The 17839-nt window shown below is 37.4% G+C and overlaps 1 protein-coding gene across 1 annotated transcript in view; it reads right to left on the bottom strand.

Moving 5' to 3' along the window:
* The window catches only part of LOC134552743 (complement C1q tumor necrosis factor-related protein 7), a 113457-nt gene that overhangs the window by 12496 nt on the left and 83122 nt on the right, over positions 1 to 17839 (bottom strand). Inside the window, exons 16-25 of the mRNA XM_063401637.1 lie at positions 16809 to 16956; positions 14671 to 14809; positions 13617 to 13820; positions 8869 to 8961; positions 6986 to 7077; positions 5068 to 5235; positions 3533 to 3638; positions 2042 to 2151; positions 1827 to 1923; positions 486 to 584 (exon numbers count right to left, since the gene is read on the bottom strand). Of these exons, the coding sequence (XP_063257707.1) occupies positions 486 to 584; positions 1827 to 1923; positions 2042 to 2151; positions 3533 to 3638; positions 5068 to 5235; positions 6986 to 7077; positions 8869 to 8961; positions 13617 to 13820; positions 14671 to 14809; positions 16809 to 16956 (1256 nt within the window). The remainder of the gene's footprint in view (positions 1 to 485; positions 585 to 1826; positions 1924 to 2041; positions 2152 to 3532; positions 3639 to 5067; positions 5236 to 6985; positions 7078 to 8868; positions 8962 to 13616; positions 13821 to 14670; positions 14810 to 16808; positions 16957 to 17839) is intronic.

Here is a 17839-nt window from a genome sequence, read left to right as displayed (position 1 = left end):
TATTACTACTCCCATGACTAACTGTTGCTATTTCTTGAAGAAAGCTTCTCTTGAAAAGTTCTAAAAATTGACGAAAGAAGGGATTGGGAGAGGCAAAGATCAAAATCCTGTGATTCATGGAAAGCGTGAAAAAAGCCAAATTTCCTCACCTATTGATTCTATTTCTAGTTCATCTATCTAGGCTGTGCAATACCAGAGGCCTCAAAAGCCACTGAGAAAAGTACCTAAAAAAATCTGTGCTTTTAACCTTGCTACTGAAGGAAGCCAGGCTATTGAGTATGTTTCATCTCTTCTCCCTTCAAAACCTTGAACTTACTGGGAAATACTTACCAAATCTGTCAAAAAAAATCCCAGTGGTTTCAAAGACATCTTCAAATAATTCCATAAAAATTATCAATTACAAAGAATATAAATAAAACTGACATTCCATTTCCAACCCTTTTCCATTCTCAGTTCTGTATTCTACTTCAAGTAAAATCACTTACCCTTGCTTGAAAATATATGGTAGTAAATGGAATCTTAACATATCCCAGCCAGTGTCTCTCAATACGAGTGTGGATTCCACTTCCTCTTTCACGATCATCCTATTAAAAAGTTGCCCAACACAACACTTCGTAAGACAGCTTCATTTCCTTTAATTCAATCAACAACTGAATCGAGGCATTAATAAAAATTCTGTATTAATTTTCTGTAATTATCAGTTCCATTACTAGTGCAGCAGTAATTATTCTGCACCTTTCAAGCACACCAGATACTGAAAACATACAAGAACACCACAGTCCATGATACAATGTGCTTGCACTGTGGAGTTTAAGTTCTGTATAACCTGTGATTGGAGAACTTAAAACTCTGACAAGGAGTCCAGAAGACTCTTCTCAGACAAAGGAAATGAAGCTCTGGTCTTCTAATGAAATATTTTATTAGTGTTTAGGAAAGCTTTTTGAAGTTAAAATTGTATGAAAACCTAAGTAAACTGGGAAATGGAAAAACTGTTTTCATGTGTGCTGCCTATCAGATTTCCAAATCTTTTATGATTAGCCTAGAATTATTTTTAAAAAAACCTCAGGCATGACATCCAAGTTTCAAGAGCGTAGCTTTCTTCCTTCTGCTTTATCAAGTATCATTTCAGTTTTGAGGACGGAATTCTGTTCTCAGTGAAGTGTGTGCATTATTTTTTTCTGGGTTATGTTTTCAAGAATGTTGAGTGCTGCTATTTTTGTGTCTCCTAAATTGGCTAAGAAAGCTTTCACTGGATTCAACAGGGGGAAGGAATTATGCCAACACTGAGAGCTTACAAAAATTTCTTGTTACTAGTACTTGCAATTTTTGTCTCATTAAAAAAAAAAATACAAACAACCAATAGATGGTTTGGGCTTTTTTCTATTATTTCACCAAAGAGCTTGTAAAACAAGATGAGAAAAAGCATAACAAGATAGTAAAAAATGCAAGAACTGGGATCACTCATCAGGCATGAAGTAAAAAACTCTGATTAAGGATAAGAATTCAGATTACAATTCATGCTGCCTCTCAATTTTAGGATCTCCAATTTCATTAAGTATCAGTAAAACATATTACCTACATGTGTTCAACTCAAGCAGTATTTTACGTGGTAAAAGCTGAATTTGTACAAAGGTTAACATTGTAAAGATTACTCCCCCTGGTAACCTCACAGTATTGCCTAGATATAAACTCATAAGGAATGACAAAATAGAGAAAAGAGAGACACAGGAGGAGGGAAAATTATTATATGGAAAAGTCTTGTTCTGGCAACTTCAAAAAACTCACAATGTTCTCTAAGGTACACTGTCCTTCAATTATGAACTCACCTCTACAGCATCATGAAGTACTTCATCAAAAACATTAATGAAGACTTCATCTTTTACTGACTGCAAACTGTGGGTGCTGTAGTCACCATTAGGAGCTCTGAAGAGGTTAAATAAATCAAAAAAGTGATTTGAACAGTACAGGAAAATGAGGATAAATTTGCACACTCAAATTAATTATTATTATGCAGAAATAATTTGGTTTTATTCTGCCATACCTAAATGGAAGCTCAAGTTCTTCATTCCAGCAGGGGCTTGGACCTTCTGCTGTTGTTGTCCGGCAGACTGTTCGCTGAAAAGAAACTTCTACAAAAGGACGGACCAAAACCTGCAAATAGATATCAAAACAAAGGAAACAGACCTCTGTGCAAATTCATCAGAGCACATTAAATTACACACTTCATGCATTTAGAAAAACATATGTTGTGGCAATCACGCTGGTTCAGCCCAGATATAACTTTAATACACCCTAAATATTGCACTTCTTAGATTTCTAAGCATTTATGAAGCTTTAAATAATACTTTAAACATAGCATTTCCAAAAGTTTATGTGTATTCTGAACAGTTGACTTATTTATATACACTGGGAAAACCGCTTTTTCTCCTGAGAGGGGAAAAGCTACAGGTTTTCTAATCAAGGAAAGTAACTGAAACAAAACATGTGATCCAGACACCAATGGAAAAGAGTGCACTTGTATCCTCTTATCTGTAATCCAAGAAGCCCTCAGCTACAATCTCAGTTGTCCCTGAAACTGGCTCCTATGACAGATAAGCAACTTCATCTATACAAAACAAACCCCTAATGTGATTAATAATGCCTTATTTAACATTCAAATGCATATGGCAGAACTTTTTTTTACATTTCAAAAAGCTGTAATTTTGAAGGAAAATCCTAAGGAAACCAGTAAAAACCCTGAAGGTCTTTCATCTTCATTCAGAAGGATGCTGAATTAAGTTTTAAATAGCAAGCAATTGTAATTTCAGTGCCAGTCATCAGAATGGCTGTGCTGGTTTAGACTAGGAGTGTACTGGACCGAAAGTGCAGCCTGTGAAAATAGCAGCCAACACACACAGAACATTAAGAACTGAGCAGGCATAGAGGGTATTTTCTCCTATTACTCTTCCAGACTTCAAACATTTTCAGATGGAAAGACTTTCCTAAGTCTGGAATGATCTCTCTATTAAGTAACTCCCAATGGATCACTCTTCCACATACTTGTCCAATACCCACTTCAGCACAAAAAAACCTCTTTCATCCACAATCCATGCAAGCAACTTCTCTGGGCACTAACCAACTAGTGAATGAAGAACCAAAACCTTCTTCTGAAGGTTTGTTTTGAACCTAACTCCTACCAACTTCATTTGCCCATCACTCACATCTGTACTAACAGTGCCAGTAAATAGTCAATCCTTATCCAGTGTCTATGACTGGTGATTTTGTGCCTTTCTACCTCATTTCTCCTCCTCTACTTGCAGCTATGGGTGTTCTGGCTGAAAGTCCCATCATTTTTCACTGGGCAGGAGCCATTCTGTGTATCTGACATCCTTATCACTCTCTCTAAACCTTTTGCAGCTTCACTCTCTTTTTGGAAATGAAAGGAGTGAGCAAGGCAACCTTGCCAATAAGGCATCTTTCTGAGGGTGAATGCTACTGTGTGGAAAAGAGGAATGCTCACAGCTTCACAGAAAATGTCAGTTTTGTAACATACCTGGTTGAGTGCCCAATCTGGGCTGTTAGGTGGGCTCTGAGCTGATGGAGAGGCTGCAAACATCTCGTTAAAGGACCTTGAAGATTTTGATGGCTGTTGAAGTTTCCTACAAAAGGAAACAGAAAACAACGACCAGGGAAGAGAGAGAATTCATCACAAAATATGAATCCCTCATATTGTTTATTAGCCATACAGAATTCTGGAAAATTTTTGTTACAGTTTTAACCTTGGGAAGATATTTATTAGATCAAATAACACAAATAAAATGCCAGAAAGAGGTATTGAGAGTATACTTCTTACAAGGCTCATTGCAAAAGAGTACTTTGTGCCTGAAGGCTCTCTCTTCTGAACAGTTTATCAACTGCAGACTCTTTTTTTGCCTACCCCACACAATCTCTTTGAGCTACAAGTTTTTAAGTTCAAGTAGTTGAATCCCTGCAGAATTCCTGAACAGTGCAGATCTCATTGTATTCAGGCAAGGCCTCTATGGCAAAAAAGAATTAATACGAATATTACAGATTTGTCAACCCATGAGGGAAGTAAAGGAAAATATATGTTAAAACATTCATTTTTATAGTACTTCCATGTAACTTTTTTTTTGTGATAAAACCATTATAGACCATAAAAGAGCAACTATTCACATATAAAGCAGCTATATGTAAAATATTATACAATGCAAAAAGATTGGATGGGGTTTTAATTATTTTTATAATTCTGGTAATGAATTGAATTTTACATCTTCTTTTCCCTTTCAATGAATTCCTTTTCTTGGTACCAATTCATTTACAGCGCGCAACAGAACCTCTAATACAGTAAGAGAAAGAACAGCTGACAATGCTAGATTGTGTAACTGGCCAGCTTGGAAGTACCTCTGAGTTAGGTGCAAGGTGTATTTTGGGGGAGAGAGAATACTGCATTAATACTTTTCTTCTGGAGCTGAACCAGACTGTTCAGTGTTTCTATGTGACACACCACCACACAGGGCAGGCACTGTCTTAATGTGCCTGAGTGTAAAGGTCACCTTTAAAATCAGAGCCACATTAGGCTCAGTCTATTAACTTAAATGGTTCATCAAGGAGAAGATCAACATGCTGCACTCAGGAGGCAAGTACAGTATCCCACAGTGAAGAACTAGAAGAACTAGACTTTTTAATATTTGGTTTTGGTCTTTAATTAAGATTTTATGAATTAAAATTTCCCTGAGTATTATCAAGAGGCTTGCTTAAGAGATAATTCATCTGGTATTACCAGAGTTATAATGCTGTCAAAAGCTGTAGCTTATCTTTCTGACAGTTTCTGGTAAAACATATCTTGAATTTCACAGCTCCTGAAAAATAGTTATAATAATCTACAAACTTACAAAATATCAGTCCTTTATCATCATTAATAAAAAGATACATGTATATATGTATGTTTTTATCATGAGAATCAAAACAGCACACATGGCTGAATTGTAACATTTGTTGCTTCATCTGTCCTCAAAACAATAGTAGCCAGAAAATGAATCTGTACTGGAAACAAGCTTTTAAACATACCTCATCACTGGTTTTCTCACTGGAATATCATAGGCTCTGATGATGTTCACTAACAGTTTTATGTCTCCATCTGATAAATTCTGTGCTGTGACCTTCTTCCTCTCTTTTCTTCTTGGCCTTAATGGTCGTTTTGGCTCTGCCAGTTTAAAGAGGCTGAGTCCCAAAATGCTAATAATCATAAACCAGGTATTTAGTCAGTTTTGCATAGAATCCAGCATTCTAGTGTTACCATGACACACATGAAAACTATGCACTAACATGAAAAGGAAATATTTGCTCCTGCTAGTGCCAAACAAAACTCTCTGAAATGTCAAAATGTCGCAATTGTTTAGTACTGAACAATCCAGTTCTGTCTTGTATTTCAGGAATTATAACTTCAATGTGCAAAAAAGTTTGGGTTTTTTTTTTTTCCCCAAAACTGTGTAAGATGCAAAAAAAACCAATTACATAGCTTCAAGATAGATCTGAACTACAGTGCTATAAACAAGGGATCTAGCAGATGATGATAACCACTGTATGGAAGAGGTGAAGCATCTAACGACACAGCTACGTACACTGACCAGCAGGCTACAGAAAGGAAGCACAATCAATGTACCACAACATACCCTGGACCTTCAGAACTTACAACCAAGGCAAAGCAGAACCAAAGGAAAAAAGAAAAATAGGAAAACAATAAAATGAAGATGTGTGTTTTATTTATGCAGATGTATGTAATGTTTACATCATTGATATCAACTGAAGACATTCAAAAATCACATTTAAAAACTGATAGTTAATAGCATTTTCCTTATATGTAATAAAATCCCCACAGTAATTACTGTGAAAATAACACAAAAGCATGAGTTACTGAAATATCCCACTAAGTGAATATTAAACAAGCCATGGTGTATTTTAAATTCAGTAACCATAAAACTTTGCAAATAGAATACAATGTGAATTAGGATTCATGATGAGAAAATATAAATGAAGCATTTGATTTTAAACAAAAAGCTAATCGTAATCTTGTTCAGATTTTTCTCTACTGTGATGTGAAAACATCACCTAAAACCAAGCATTAAGTATTTGGTAAGAGAGCAAGTCTCTGTATCTCCAGCAGATGGGACTCTTTAGATTTATTCAGCTGGCTGAAGAACAGGTTGACTGTAGTATAAGGGTGTTGTGCTTAGAGTGAACAGAAGCAACTCCTACATGAAAAAACCCAACTTTTGCAACTTGTTTACTTAAACAGATTTTTAAGTGAGCAACACTAAGAGCTAAGTCAGCACTAAGTGAGCAATCACTATGCTGTGATGACTGATACACATTAAAATCAACAGGTATGGGATTTGAAACAACAATCCAAAGGAGGTGCTCAAGTAATAAAAAACCCACTCATCTTAGAAGACAAAAGCAGTAATTTCCTAACTCAGTATCTTCTTTAAACATAAACAGCATATGACAACATTCAGCATCAACATCAGAAGCATATGGGAAGTAAAACAAAGACTATCACAGTTAAAAATCTATTGCACATTATTTGCAGGGCATAGGTACTGACTGTAAGTAAGCATCACCTACAGAACCAGGCAATAATAGTGTTACTAACTCTGATACTTGCCTGAAAATTGGAAATATTTAGTCTGGAACCAGCTGGACTATGCTCAGCTCATCAGAAATGCATCATATCCTGTTATATCTTATTTACATGCTGTCACTTTATTTCTGTCAAAACCAGACTTTTTCTTAAAAAAGTTTAGACTACACTTTGTTTAGCAATACACTGCACTGGCAGATGTGTACATAGTGATGGGAAGTTTATCTACTACACTAAACACAAAGTCACATCAGTTGGTCAACACACTTTGCCAAATAGAAATAAAAAAGCAGGTGGTTTTACATTAATTCTTTTATTTGGAACAAATAAAGATAGCTCTCTTACCCCAGGCTTGGAATCTCCTCTTCATTGACAAGGTCAGAGAGAAGGAAATGGTGCTTTGCTACGAGGAAACGGTTGATTACTGATTCTCGAACCTGTGAACGGAGAGGGAGAAGAGGCAAAAGTGCATTTCTAATCCAAACCCACTGCCAATATATGCATTCTGATTAATTAACACAAACAAAACATCCACATACACATTCCTCATTTTTCCCAATTTCACAAGGGTCACAGTTGAAAGAAAAATTTCTTTCCACCAGCTATTTCTTTAGAATGTAAGAACAGCTCATTTTAGCAATATAATGCTTCTCTAGAAACATACTGGCTAGATTGATAGAGGAATATATGAAAACATACAGTCAAAAATTATGTCTTTACCTGCTTACAGCTTACCATCTGAAACAATTACAACAACAAATGACACTAACAGACACCTCTTTTCCTCATCTAAAGCAAGTTTCAAAAAAGGCTGCAGAGAAATCTATATGGTACCAGTTATATGGATCAAAAGAAATACTTTGGACTACAGAACTGGTGAAGCCTGTATTACAAATACTGTGATTTCTAATAAATGTTTAAAATTCTTAGATCCTTTAATGTCTTTGCTGAGGTCACAGAGTGAAGCACAGAGATGAAAGTCTTCCCTCTTCTCCTAACAACTATGTGGAAGCAGACTAAAAGAATATTGCCTTTGTCCATTTTTCTTACCACTAAAGCTAGTAAAGGCTTTATACTCTGTGCTAGTACATCAGAAGTGATACACATATAAAGATCACATTTCAGAGTGAACTGAATTTCAGTTCTCATACCAGCAATCTAATTTTCTAGCCCATCTGACAAATTATAGAAGTTTAAAATATCCAAGCACTGTTTTAAAAAAGGCTACCTGTATTCAATCTAAGAAAGAGGCAAACCAAAGTACTATAATGTATGCTATTCTGTACTACCCCATCACTATTCAGTGTGCTGCAAAACCCATATGTTCAATGCCATGCAAAACATACGGGGCTGACACAGACATGACAGCTTTGTCAAAAATAAGATTTTTATACTATCATATTGAATCTGGACTTTGGCACTTGCCTGGAAGACTTAAACACTTTTTCTCTATGCTTCTTTCATGAAGCATTATTTCTAACCAACAATTTGTTTCGTCCTACTTTAATTCAACCTTATCATTTTATTTCATGTTTTGCTGGCAGGCTAGGATTTGATACACTTTTTGATATTTACACAACTGATAAGAAACTGGTAGCCATGTTTTGCACTTGCTTTATTTGCCAGTCTGAAAATGTAAAGTTTTCTTGGTTAGATGATGAATGTTTACCTTCTTTTTCCCTAAGGATTAAAAAGAAGGTTATCTTAATATAATGAAAACTAGAAAAATAGTTAAATCAATATAAGGGGAAGATGTTACTCTAATACCACAATGAAGGTAAATGTGATTGAAGGTATGCCCTCTGCCTTAGGCTGTAGGACAAGACACTGTGTATCACATTAAATTACTTTCAGAAGTGATTAGGGCCACTTTATGGTATTATTAGCATCACAGCTACAACAAGGAAAAGAGGGAGGAGGGATATCACTGAATCCCTGGGACTCAACAGTACAAATCTCTGGGGCACTGGAGAATTTACAGAACTGACAGAAATACCCAGAATGGCTGGTTATTTTGTATATTTCATCATTCTCAATGGCATTAAATAACACAGACCTCCATTTGTTCAATTACAGCAGTTTCAGGCCTAACTTGGAATTTTAAAGATGTCCTTAGGTCACATTTAGAAATGAATCAGTTTTTAGTGTTCATGGAAATAAAGTATCCAAGTACAGAAGCAACATATGGCCTACATGAATATGGTGGATCCATATATTTAGCATCTTACCTTTTGTAGATAGTTGGCAACAACTGCTCTGTGTGCATCTAGGTAATTTTTGCTGTCAATCACATCTCTCTCTTGCACTCTCCTCTCATAGTCCTAAATATATTTATTACAGTTTATGTTTCAATATATATTCAGTGTTTTATCACATATACAAAAAACGCTAAATATTTCATTAATAATAATGGATGGACCATAGCAAACCACAGCAGATGTGAGAAGTTTGTAAAGCTGTTTTAATGCTAGTGTATACAATATATGCTAAACTTCCATGAATAGAGACAAGAATCCTATTCAGTTAGAAGATTCATGTGGTTAAAATTACAATGAATAACTTTTTGATTTCCCTCTCTTAAAGCTGATCTTTGACCTGCTGCTATAAACTGAAATTCCATTTGAATGGGAAGTGGCTTCACTTACTGCAGCTTCATCAGGAAGAGTCCTTCACAAGCAGAAAGGATGCAGTATTCTTGGAAGATGGTCTGAAATCTGAACTGTGTTTTAATACTAGTAAGTACTTTTCCAAATAATTAGCAATTACTTTTCACAGGATATAAAACCCACTTGGTGAGTAGAACTGCACTTGATTCTTAGGGAGAAGTATGTTGATGGGATATCTCTCAGGGTTGTGGTTACTATTCTGACTGACTACAGTGAAAGCTCTACTGACAGATGCAACTTCTATTCATAAGTTTAGGAAAGTGTCTCATAAATTAAGAAAAGGCTAGAGCTAACACTCAGCTTTCAAACAAAAACCAGAGCTTACAAGTCAAGAAGATCTCCCAGGATCTGTGAATCACACTGGCTTTAGAACCACAGCAAGTTATGTAAAAGTACTCAGTAAAACTGATCGTCAGGTCTCAGCTCTAACAGTAAAGACAAACAGCTCAATGTCTAGTTAGTGTCCTCTAAAACAGCAAAGTGTCCCTGGGATGAATTTAATTCAGCTTCTTCACAAGTGACCTGGATGAAGAAACTCAATGCACTGATGGCAGTTTAGCCAAGGATGCTTGATTAGGGAGAGTGGTTAACATGAGTGACTGAACCATAGTTGAGAGGGCTCTTTATGACTTAAAACTATGACAACTGAAGCCTCAGTTTAAAAAAGGGAAAATTCTGTATTGAGGGCGGAGTAATTTCATGCACTGGCACAGACTGGAAAGCAACCAGAAGAGTAACAGTCATACTGAAATAAGTGCGGGTTTAATGACAACCAATGCCATGCTCTGTTGGCAAAAGGTAAACCACAGGATACATAAGGACCAGCATGTCCCACAGATAAAGAGAAATTACCAGCCTTTCCAGCCTGACACTTGAGGGGGCACACCTGAAATACTGCAGCCAGTTTGCAGCTGCCAATTCAAGAGGCATGTGGAGACACTGGATGGGATCCATGGAGGGGCTACTAAGATGGCCCTAGAGGACATGACCTATAAGACGAGGTCGGAATCTTAGAATAATGGAGATTTGAAGAGACTTCTGGTGGCCATCTGATCCAACTCTTAGAGCTGGAACGCCAATCAGAATGCTCAGGACAGTCGGTGTCGTGGTTGGGGGGGGAGGTGAATTCTTCCAGGGGGATGTGGGCAGTCCAATCAGTGATCAGCTTTTCTGCTGGCACCTGGGTTGGTCACTCAGAGGTTTGGACACGCCTCTGAGGACACAAAGAGTTAAAAGCAGGAGTCTGAGGGGCTCGGCCTCTTTTTTCGGATCCTGGTTCCAGCAGAGGGACGTGTCAGGCCTCCTTCCCCTGCCTGGCCACGAGGCTGGGTGGGGGAGGGGAAACACGTGGTCGGCTCAGGTAAGCCGGAGCCCCCGGGGGGGGGGGGGGGGGAGAAGAGAAGGGACAGGACTGGAACGGAGCTGCCCCGTCCAGGATGGAGGGGTGGAAAACTGTGGAAGTGCCTTCTGTGTGTGCTCACCCCCCTCCCCCCCAAACTCCGGGAGAAGGTGCTCAGCCACGTGGGAGTTGTGGAGCCTGGGAGTGCCTCCGTCTGCAGCACCCTGCTGAGAAGAAACTGTTAACCCTTGCTTGGCAGAAAGAAACTTTTCTTAGACATTAATTCTCATGACTAGTAGTTTTCGGAGAGAGGGAAGCGGCCTAAGACTGAGATGATAAAGCATGATTAGAAGGAACTCGATAGAAGAATGAGAGGAGTAGCTTTTTGAGCCGGACTTCTCTTGCATAATGTCAGCCATAGACTGAACTTGAGTCTCTTTTAAACATAAACTGCATTTTTAGGTGGATGCAGCTGCCCTTGCTTTTGCTACAGTGACTGGCACTTAAAGAGTTAGAGCGAGCAGAGAAGAGAGGGGGAGGGTGAGGTGGCGCCCTCTGCCCTCAGGGCAGACCTGCTCCTGGAACCCCGGCCCCTGGGTGAAAAGGGGAGAGCTCGGCATGCAGCATCCTTAAAAAGCCCTGTATGTAGTTGTGGCCTATGAGACAGCGGTGAGAGCGCTGGACATAGGAAAAAGAGAGTGTCACCTTAGCAGACTTCTCCGGGCGGTGCTATGGGTGACATAGAAACACATAAGGAGTAGACGCGTGTTTTCTGAAGAACAGTCTGTGGTGCGAGAGAGACTTCTCTCTCCCTTGCTGAATTGAAAATTAGTTTGTTTTTGAGTAGTGATTGTTTGATCTAAAACCCAGGGGTTAGTCTGTGAAGAGTGATAGGTGGGGAGGTAGAAACTAAGAGAAGAAATGTTCTAAGAAGTTTTTATTTCTGTCTCTGTGTGTGTTTAAGAGTATTTCTGTCCCTGTTCTTATGTAATTAATAAAGTTTTGGTGGGTTTTTTTTTGTTTTCAAGATTTAAGCCTGCTCTGCTCTGTTCCTGATCACATCCCACAGGAGTTGTTAGAGAAAAAAACATATATTCATGGGTGCACTAACATCTGGCCAGTGCTAACCCATGACAGTCGGATATTCAATATCTCTAGAGATAGGAATTTTACAAACTTGATGAACAATGTGTTCAAGAACTTGAATATGTTCTTGTGAAAAATGTTTTCATTTTATTTAACTGGAATGTCTCTTGGAGTAACTGCTGTCTATCATCATCACCTCACCTCTAAGATGAATCTCTGTTTTCTCTGCACCACTGAGTACCTGAAGGAAGCAGTAAGAAACCCCCTCAAGCCTTGGTTGCTTAGGCAAAAACAACCTCAGTCCTTTCTGCCTCTCCTTGTAGGTCTTGTGCTTCAGCACTGCACATATTCTGGTAGCTCTCTACTGGACTAACTCCAGTATTTCAGAGGCTTTCTTGCACTGGGCAAGGTGTTCAAATTCATCAGTCTGGTGAGGAAGAGATTAATGAGCAATGCAGTATCTACCCACAACCCTTCAAGGGGTAGTTACAAAGGACAAGGTGCCTCTCTCATCATCTCTCTAGACAGTACAACAAGGGAAGGCAGCCATTAAATACAACTTGGAATGCTCAGGTTGGATTTTCTCTTTTTTTTTTTTTGAACAGTCTCTGGAAGGATAGCAAAGCACTGGAACTGGCTATCCCAAAAGGCAGTGGAGTCTCCCATTCAGGGGTTTTCAAGACTTGGCTAGACAAATAAAGAGCTGACCTCATCTAGTGCTGGCAACAGTACCAGCACTTCAAGAGAAAGCAGGACCACATTATCTCCAGGGGTTATTTTCCAAATAGTATTTCCATCATTTTATGAACTTTCAGACCTTTTTGCCAAAAAGCTAGTAAACCCACTAGGAACAATATCACTTGAAACTTAGCTTTTAAGACCACAGCATATAAAATAAACTTGGAATGGGCAATCATGGGTTTATCCAATTCATCATTCATGGAAAAAAAACAACAACCCTCCATCAAAATAATTCTTAAACTGCGGTTTTCAAATTTTGAATGATAACATAAAATGTACTGGATCAGAAAGGTACAGCAAACATGTAGTACATCTTTAAATAAAAGATACAAAACTAATCTAAAATTTAAAAAATAATATTTATTGCAAAGAAACAGATATGACTGAATTAATAAATATCTTAAAAATAGATCACCCAATAGAAAAGAATATTTTTTAAAATAAATCTATGTCAGTTGCCAGAATCTGAAATGATTCTGATCCTCCTAAGCCACTGAACAAACAAAAGTGGTCCTTAGCTACATGAATTGCTAAGAACAAAAAAAATGCATGACTTAGCACTAATAACAGAGTTGAGATAAAAATAATTGAAGTATAACCCAAATAAAAAATATGCACACATTGCATTTCAATAAGGTAATTAACAGGCAAGGACAAGGCAAGCTATTTGGAACAATGTACTAAAACAGAAATATCTGTAATACAGGCTCTAATAAAACAAGAAAAGGTTTTAATTCTTGTTAGAATTGTTGCTTCTAACAGCCCCCCACCCAAAAGGAGCTCAAAAGCTACTAAGCCCAAGCCTGAATTATCTCTGAATTACCTTTTTGTATCTAAAATCACGTTTAAAAAAAGTATCTCAACTTTACTGAAAACTAACTTTTTCTGTAGCATTTTTTTCTACAGCAGTTTTTCTGTTTTATTTAACTCTTAACGAAGTATTGTTGTGGAAATATTGCCTTGGAAGGCAGCTATTTTAAATAGATGAAAATAACACTAGAAAAGACTGAAGGAATAAACTTCTTATTTTTTTTATGCTATGTCAGCATAGCTTTACCTTCTTTAAAGAACCGCTTGACTTAATTGCAAGTCAAATATTATAAGCATTTAAACTAGAAAAAAACCATTTCAGGTAACACTTTACCTGGAAGATTTTCTCACTGATTTCTCGTTCATGTAAAGGGACTTGCTTATAGTTCCGGAACTCTGCCACCTCCGCGTTTCTGAGCTGCAAGAGTCGGAATCTCTTTGATCTATTAAACTCCTCATCAGAAACAAAATTAAATTCTTGCTGCAACTGTTCCAATCTGAAGAAATCAGGAACATGTGCCTCTCCACTTGTCGTAATCTAAATTAGAAACAAATTAGTAACGAAATATAAAGTTTTTCGTAAAAAGTGACAAAAATCTATAAAATAGGTTTTATAAGTTTTACATGTATATTGCAAGGATGTTCATTTTAAGCAAAAGCAATAAAGATGGATCACACAGACTGAAACATCAAGTATTTCATAGTAGTGTTTGTATAAATAGTATAATATGAGATTATACGTTACAGAATATAATAAAATTCTCTTTCCTTGTATCATAAACAAAAGATTAGAAAGTATGAAAACTATAACATGTCAGAGTAACCTAGGAAGCTGTACTGTAAAGGAGGTCCATTTACAGAACTTCAGCTTTGTAAATAGCTATGTAAATTACACAGCTGTGTAAATTAATCAGCTATGTAAATAGCTCCTCAATTTGTTGTTTAAAAAAGCTGAAGCTTCTACAACACCCGAGATCTCTGTGCAATCCTCACTAATGAGCAGCTTCTTATTTAGAACCACACAAGTACACTGGAAATTCCCTTGCCCTTCAAGGCAGCAACAAACTCAAAATCCATGTTTTGTTTTTAATTTATTAACTGATCTGTATGGGCATTCTCTTATACCTATTTTCTGCCACTACAGAATGGATTAATAAATCATATTCATTAATAATAACATCAAATCATATTCATTAAACAACCCGCTACTAAATGCATTAATCATATTTTTAGTAGATATTCTGCTTCTTAACATTCACACAAGTATGTCCATCACAAATTCAAATGCTGCTACCTTCCTGGCATGCATGCGTACAGATTGTACAGATTGGGGAGGACCTGGTGACGAGGAGTTCCATTAGCCCTTCAGCTCTGAAATCACCACTTACCATGATCAGCTGCATCAGAGCTGCATTGTTTGGGTCATTTGGATCCAGTTTGGCTTCAGCTGCCCACTTAGCTAATTTCTTCATATCAGTTAAGCCTGACGTGCCGATGGATGCAATAGCATCAATATTTTTTAAAGCACTAAAAAGACAAAATTGTTATTTTACACATAAAACACGTGATTTAGCACTATAAAAAAAGTATTTAAAACAATCTTAGAAAAACCCAAAAAGCTCCCCCAAACTCAATAGTAAATTCTAGTACACAGTTCTTGGTTGTAGCTATGGAACTGAGGGAATGATCAATTGCAAAGCAAAGTAAAGGGGAAATATAAAGGAACTGGTGGAAGACAAATTTTATACAAGATATAAGGTGCTTTTTGATACATTTCTGATATACCTATGCCATTCCATGTTGCTGCGTACTACCAAGTAAGAAGATAAATTGCCTCACACTGTGAAAGGTAACAGAAGACAAAGAACTTCTCAGACATACAGTCCTTGCTTGTGCTCTATCTTAGCTCCTGTCTTTGACGTGTCCTCCTGGATGGTGCTTTCACACCTGCATTGTAGCCCTGTCTCTGCCCCCTCCTTGCTGTTTCTGCACAGACCCTGGGGCCTGAATCACCCCCTCACCATGTCTGGGACTGCTGCCAGCACTCAGCTCTGCCTGCCATGTCCACACTGCCCGCTGGCTGGAGAGGGCACTGCCTGTGCTTGGGAAACCCTTGCAGCCTTCTCTCTTGTGCTGCAGCACTGCTTATGGCCCTGACTAAAAGTCCCAAGTTGTTATCCTGTGTGCTCCCACTCACTTTCTAGTATTCACAGGAGGCAAGGAAGCATGGTAGGTAGTCTGGAGGCCATTTGAACATGGCCTGACTCACCAGGCTTCTGGCATCTTCTCACAGGAGCCACCCCTGAAGGCCCACTGCTACTCAAACCTTGACACAGAAGGCAAACACACCAGGATGTGTGTTATTTATTAGCCAAATACCACTGGAGTGCATGCTGCCCCTTCTCTTGTTAGGGGTGCTAGTTTCAGTCTTTGATTTCTACTTACTTAAGTATTTTCAAGAAAGCTTTAAAAACGTACAGGTCTGTCTTGGTTAGAATCAGCCAAATATCCAGCAGTTACTGGAGCAGCAGATAAAGCAGCAACATCAACTTTATCTTTAGGCATCAGTCTTGAACAAATGCCAAGTGAATCACAATTGTGCTAAAAAGCTCATGGGCAGCAAAAGCTAACATTAGTCATGAAAATCCTGTCTCTGACCTTCCCAAGAGACAATGGAAAGTCACAGAGAGCTGTTCATCTCCATAAGGCTTTTCAAAGAAGAGAGTTTCACAGAAAACTTCCTTCTGAAATTCTTCAGTTTTCCATTTATTACAGTGATTAGTCTCCAGAGTTAAAGTTAGCTGTTGGGAATCCATCTTTACATTTTAATCTTGTCTATCCTACTCTCACTGAGGTCAGCAGAGAATTGATATGTTGATCAGCAAAGTACTTGAATGGCTGCAGCTTGGTTAACAGTACTAACAGAATGATCTGTCAGCCAATGTCTAGTCTTAAATAAATAAAAACCTGGCAAACAAATCAGCTAGGAGAAGTATTCATACTTGCTCAGTATTAATAATTATGAGAAAACTTTTAAGGGTTTATAATGAAGGTACCTAACACATTACAAAAGCAGCCCTTAGGTATCATCTCCTTGACTTCATGGAGTTTAATAAAAGCAACAGAATGGACAAATAATCTACAATAACCAACTTGCAGTCTCAGGGCAAATTAGACACAGCCTCTCCAAAAGCACTTCAGATAAGAAAGAGCTGGACTTTCTGCTCTTAGCAAAATAATTACATTAAGGTTCTTGACAATATAGTCACTCTCTATTAGAAAATTATAAAATTGAATTAATCAGCTTGAATTGTCTAGAAATAATATGCTAGAAGGTAAAACTTCTAACTAAAATATATTCACCAAAAACATGTACCCTAAGATATCTACAGAGGGTTACAGCACAAAGTAAAAATCTAAATTTAATGAAAAAGATTATGAAAAGTCTTGATTATGAAAGTAAATTTTTTAAAAATATGAGCATAATCAGTTTCCCACAAATCACTGATAATTTGTATCTTATTACCTTGGAATGCCTGTGTTTTGCTGAGGTACTGGAGGAATTAAGGGGATTCCTTTTTCTCCAACTGCCCAAGAGACACTACTGGATACTTTCCCAGAGGTCATTAAAGTCATTTTGTTGCCACCATCAGCTTCAAATGAAAAGGACACACCTATCAAGGGGAAAAAACCCAAAGTAGTATATTTATGCATTCAAACTCAATATCTTTTTTAAACACAAAACATTTTTAAAAACACTTCCAGAAAATGAGTAGTCAAATAGCCCGTGCCTTTATATAAATGGATAATGTGAAGCAATGCTTTTGCTGTGTGCTGTGGGAAAGAACTCTGTTCTACAATAATGAGTGAAAGATTCCATTACAACTACAGAAAGCTTTCCATTTGAGCTGGAAGGAAATGCTATGCCAAAGGCTCAATTTTTTTCCTCCACAGATGCACACCATTTAATATTTCTGGTAGTTTTCAGATTCAGCATACTGTTATTAACAAAACAGAAATTCAGAGTCAAAGGAATTATGTATGAAATGTCAGTCCTAAAGCTTTTGACACTCAATGTACATATGGTCATCACAGTCAGTGACATTTACACACACATTTGCTGTAATGATTTTTTTACCCTATTTTTTCCTACTCTTTTTTTTAATCTATTCTGCTCTAGCTTTATCTAAATTTATATATGGTAAATTTATGCAAGTTAGTAATCTCAAAATGCTGTTCAAATTCATTATACACACTTGTAAGTTCCATATGCTACTGTGTATTCTTCTTGTTTCCCCTTTTCCTATGTCTCTCTTGTTTTATCAATAGCCTAAAGCCCCAGGGAAAAGGTGTGTGCAGATTGTCAACAATGCAAATAGGAGGACAAAAAATTACTCTGCATAAACACTTCTACAGGCAGTTTTTCAGTGGTATAAAACATTAAAATCATTGGAGCTACAATGATTGATATCTGCTTGCTCTGCAGTGTCAGAGGCCTGATTACTGAAATGCTGAAAAATTCCAAACATATTCTATAGCTTGTAAAACTCCACTCAT

This window comes from Prinia subflava, chromosome 7 (genome assembly GCF_021018805.1).
Source record: "Prinia subflava isolate CZ2003 ecotype Zambia chromosome 7, Cam_Psub_1.2, whole genome shotgun sequence".
Lineage (NCBI taxonomy): Eukaryota > Metazoa > Chordata > Aves > Passeriformes > Cisticolidae > Prinia > Prinia subflava.
This window is presented reverse-complemented; position numbering and strand designations above follow the sequence as displayed.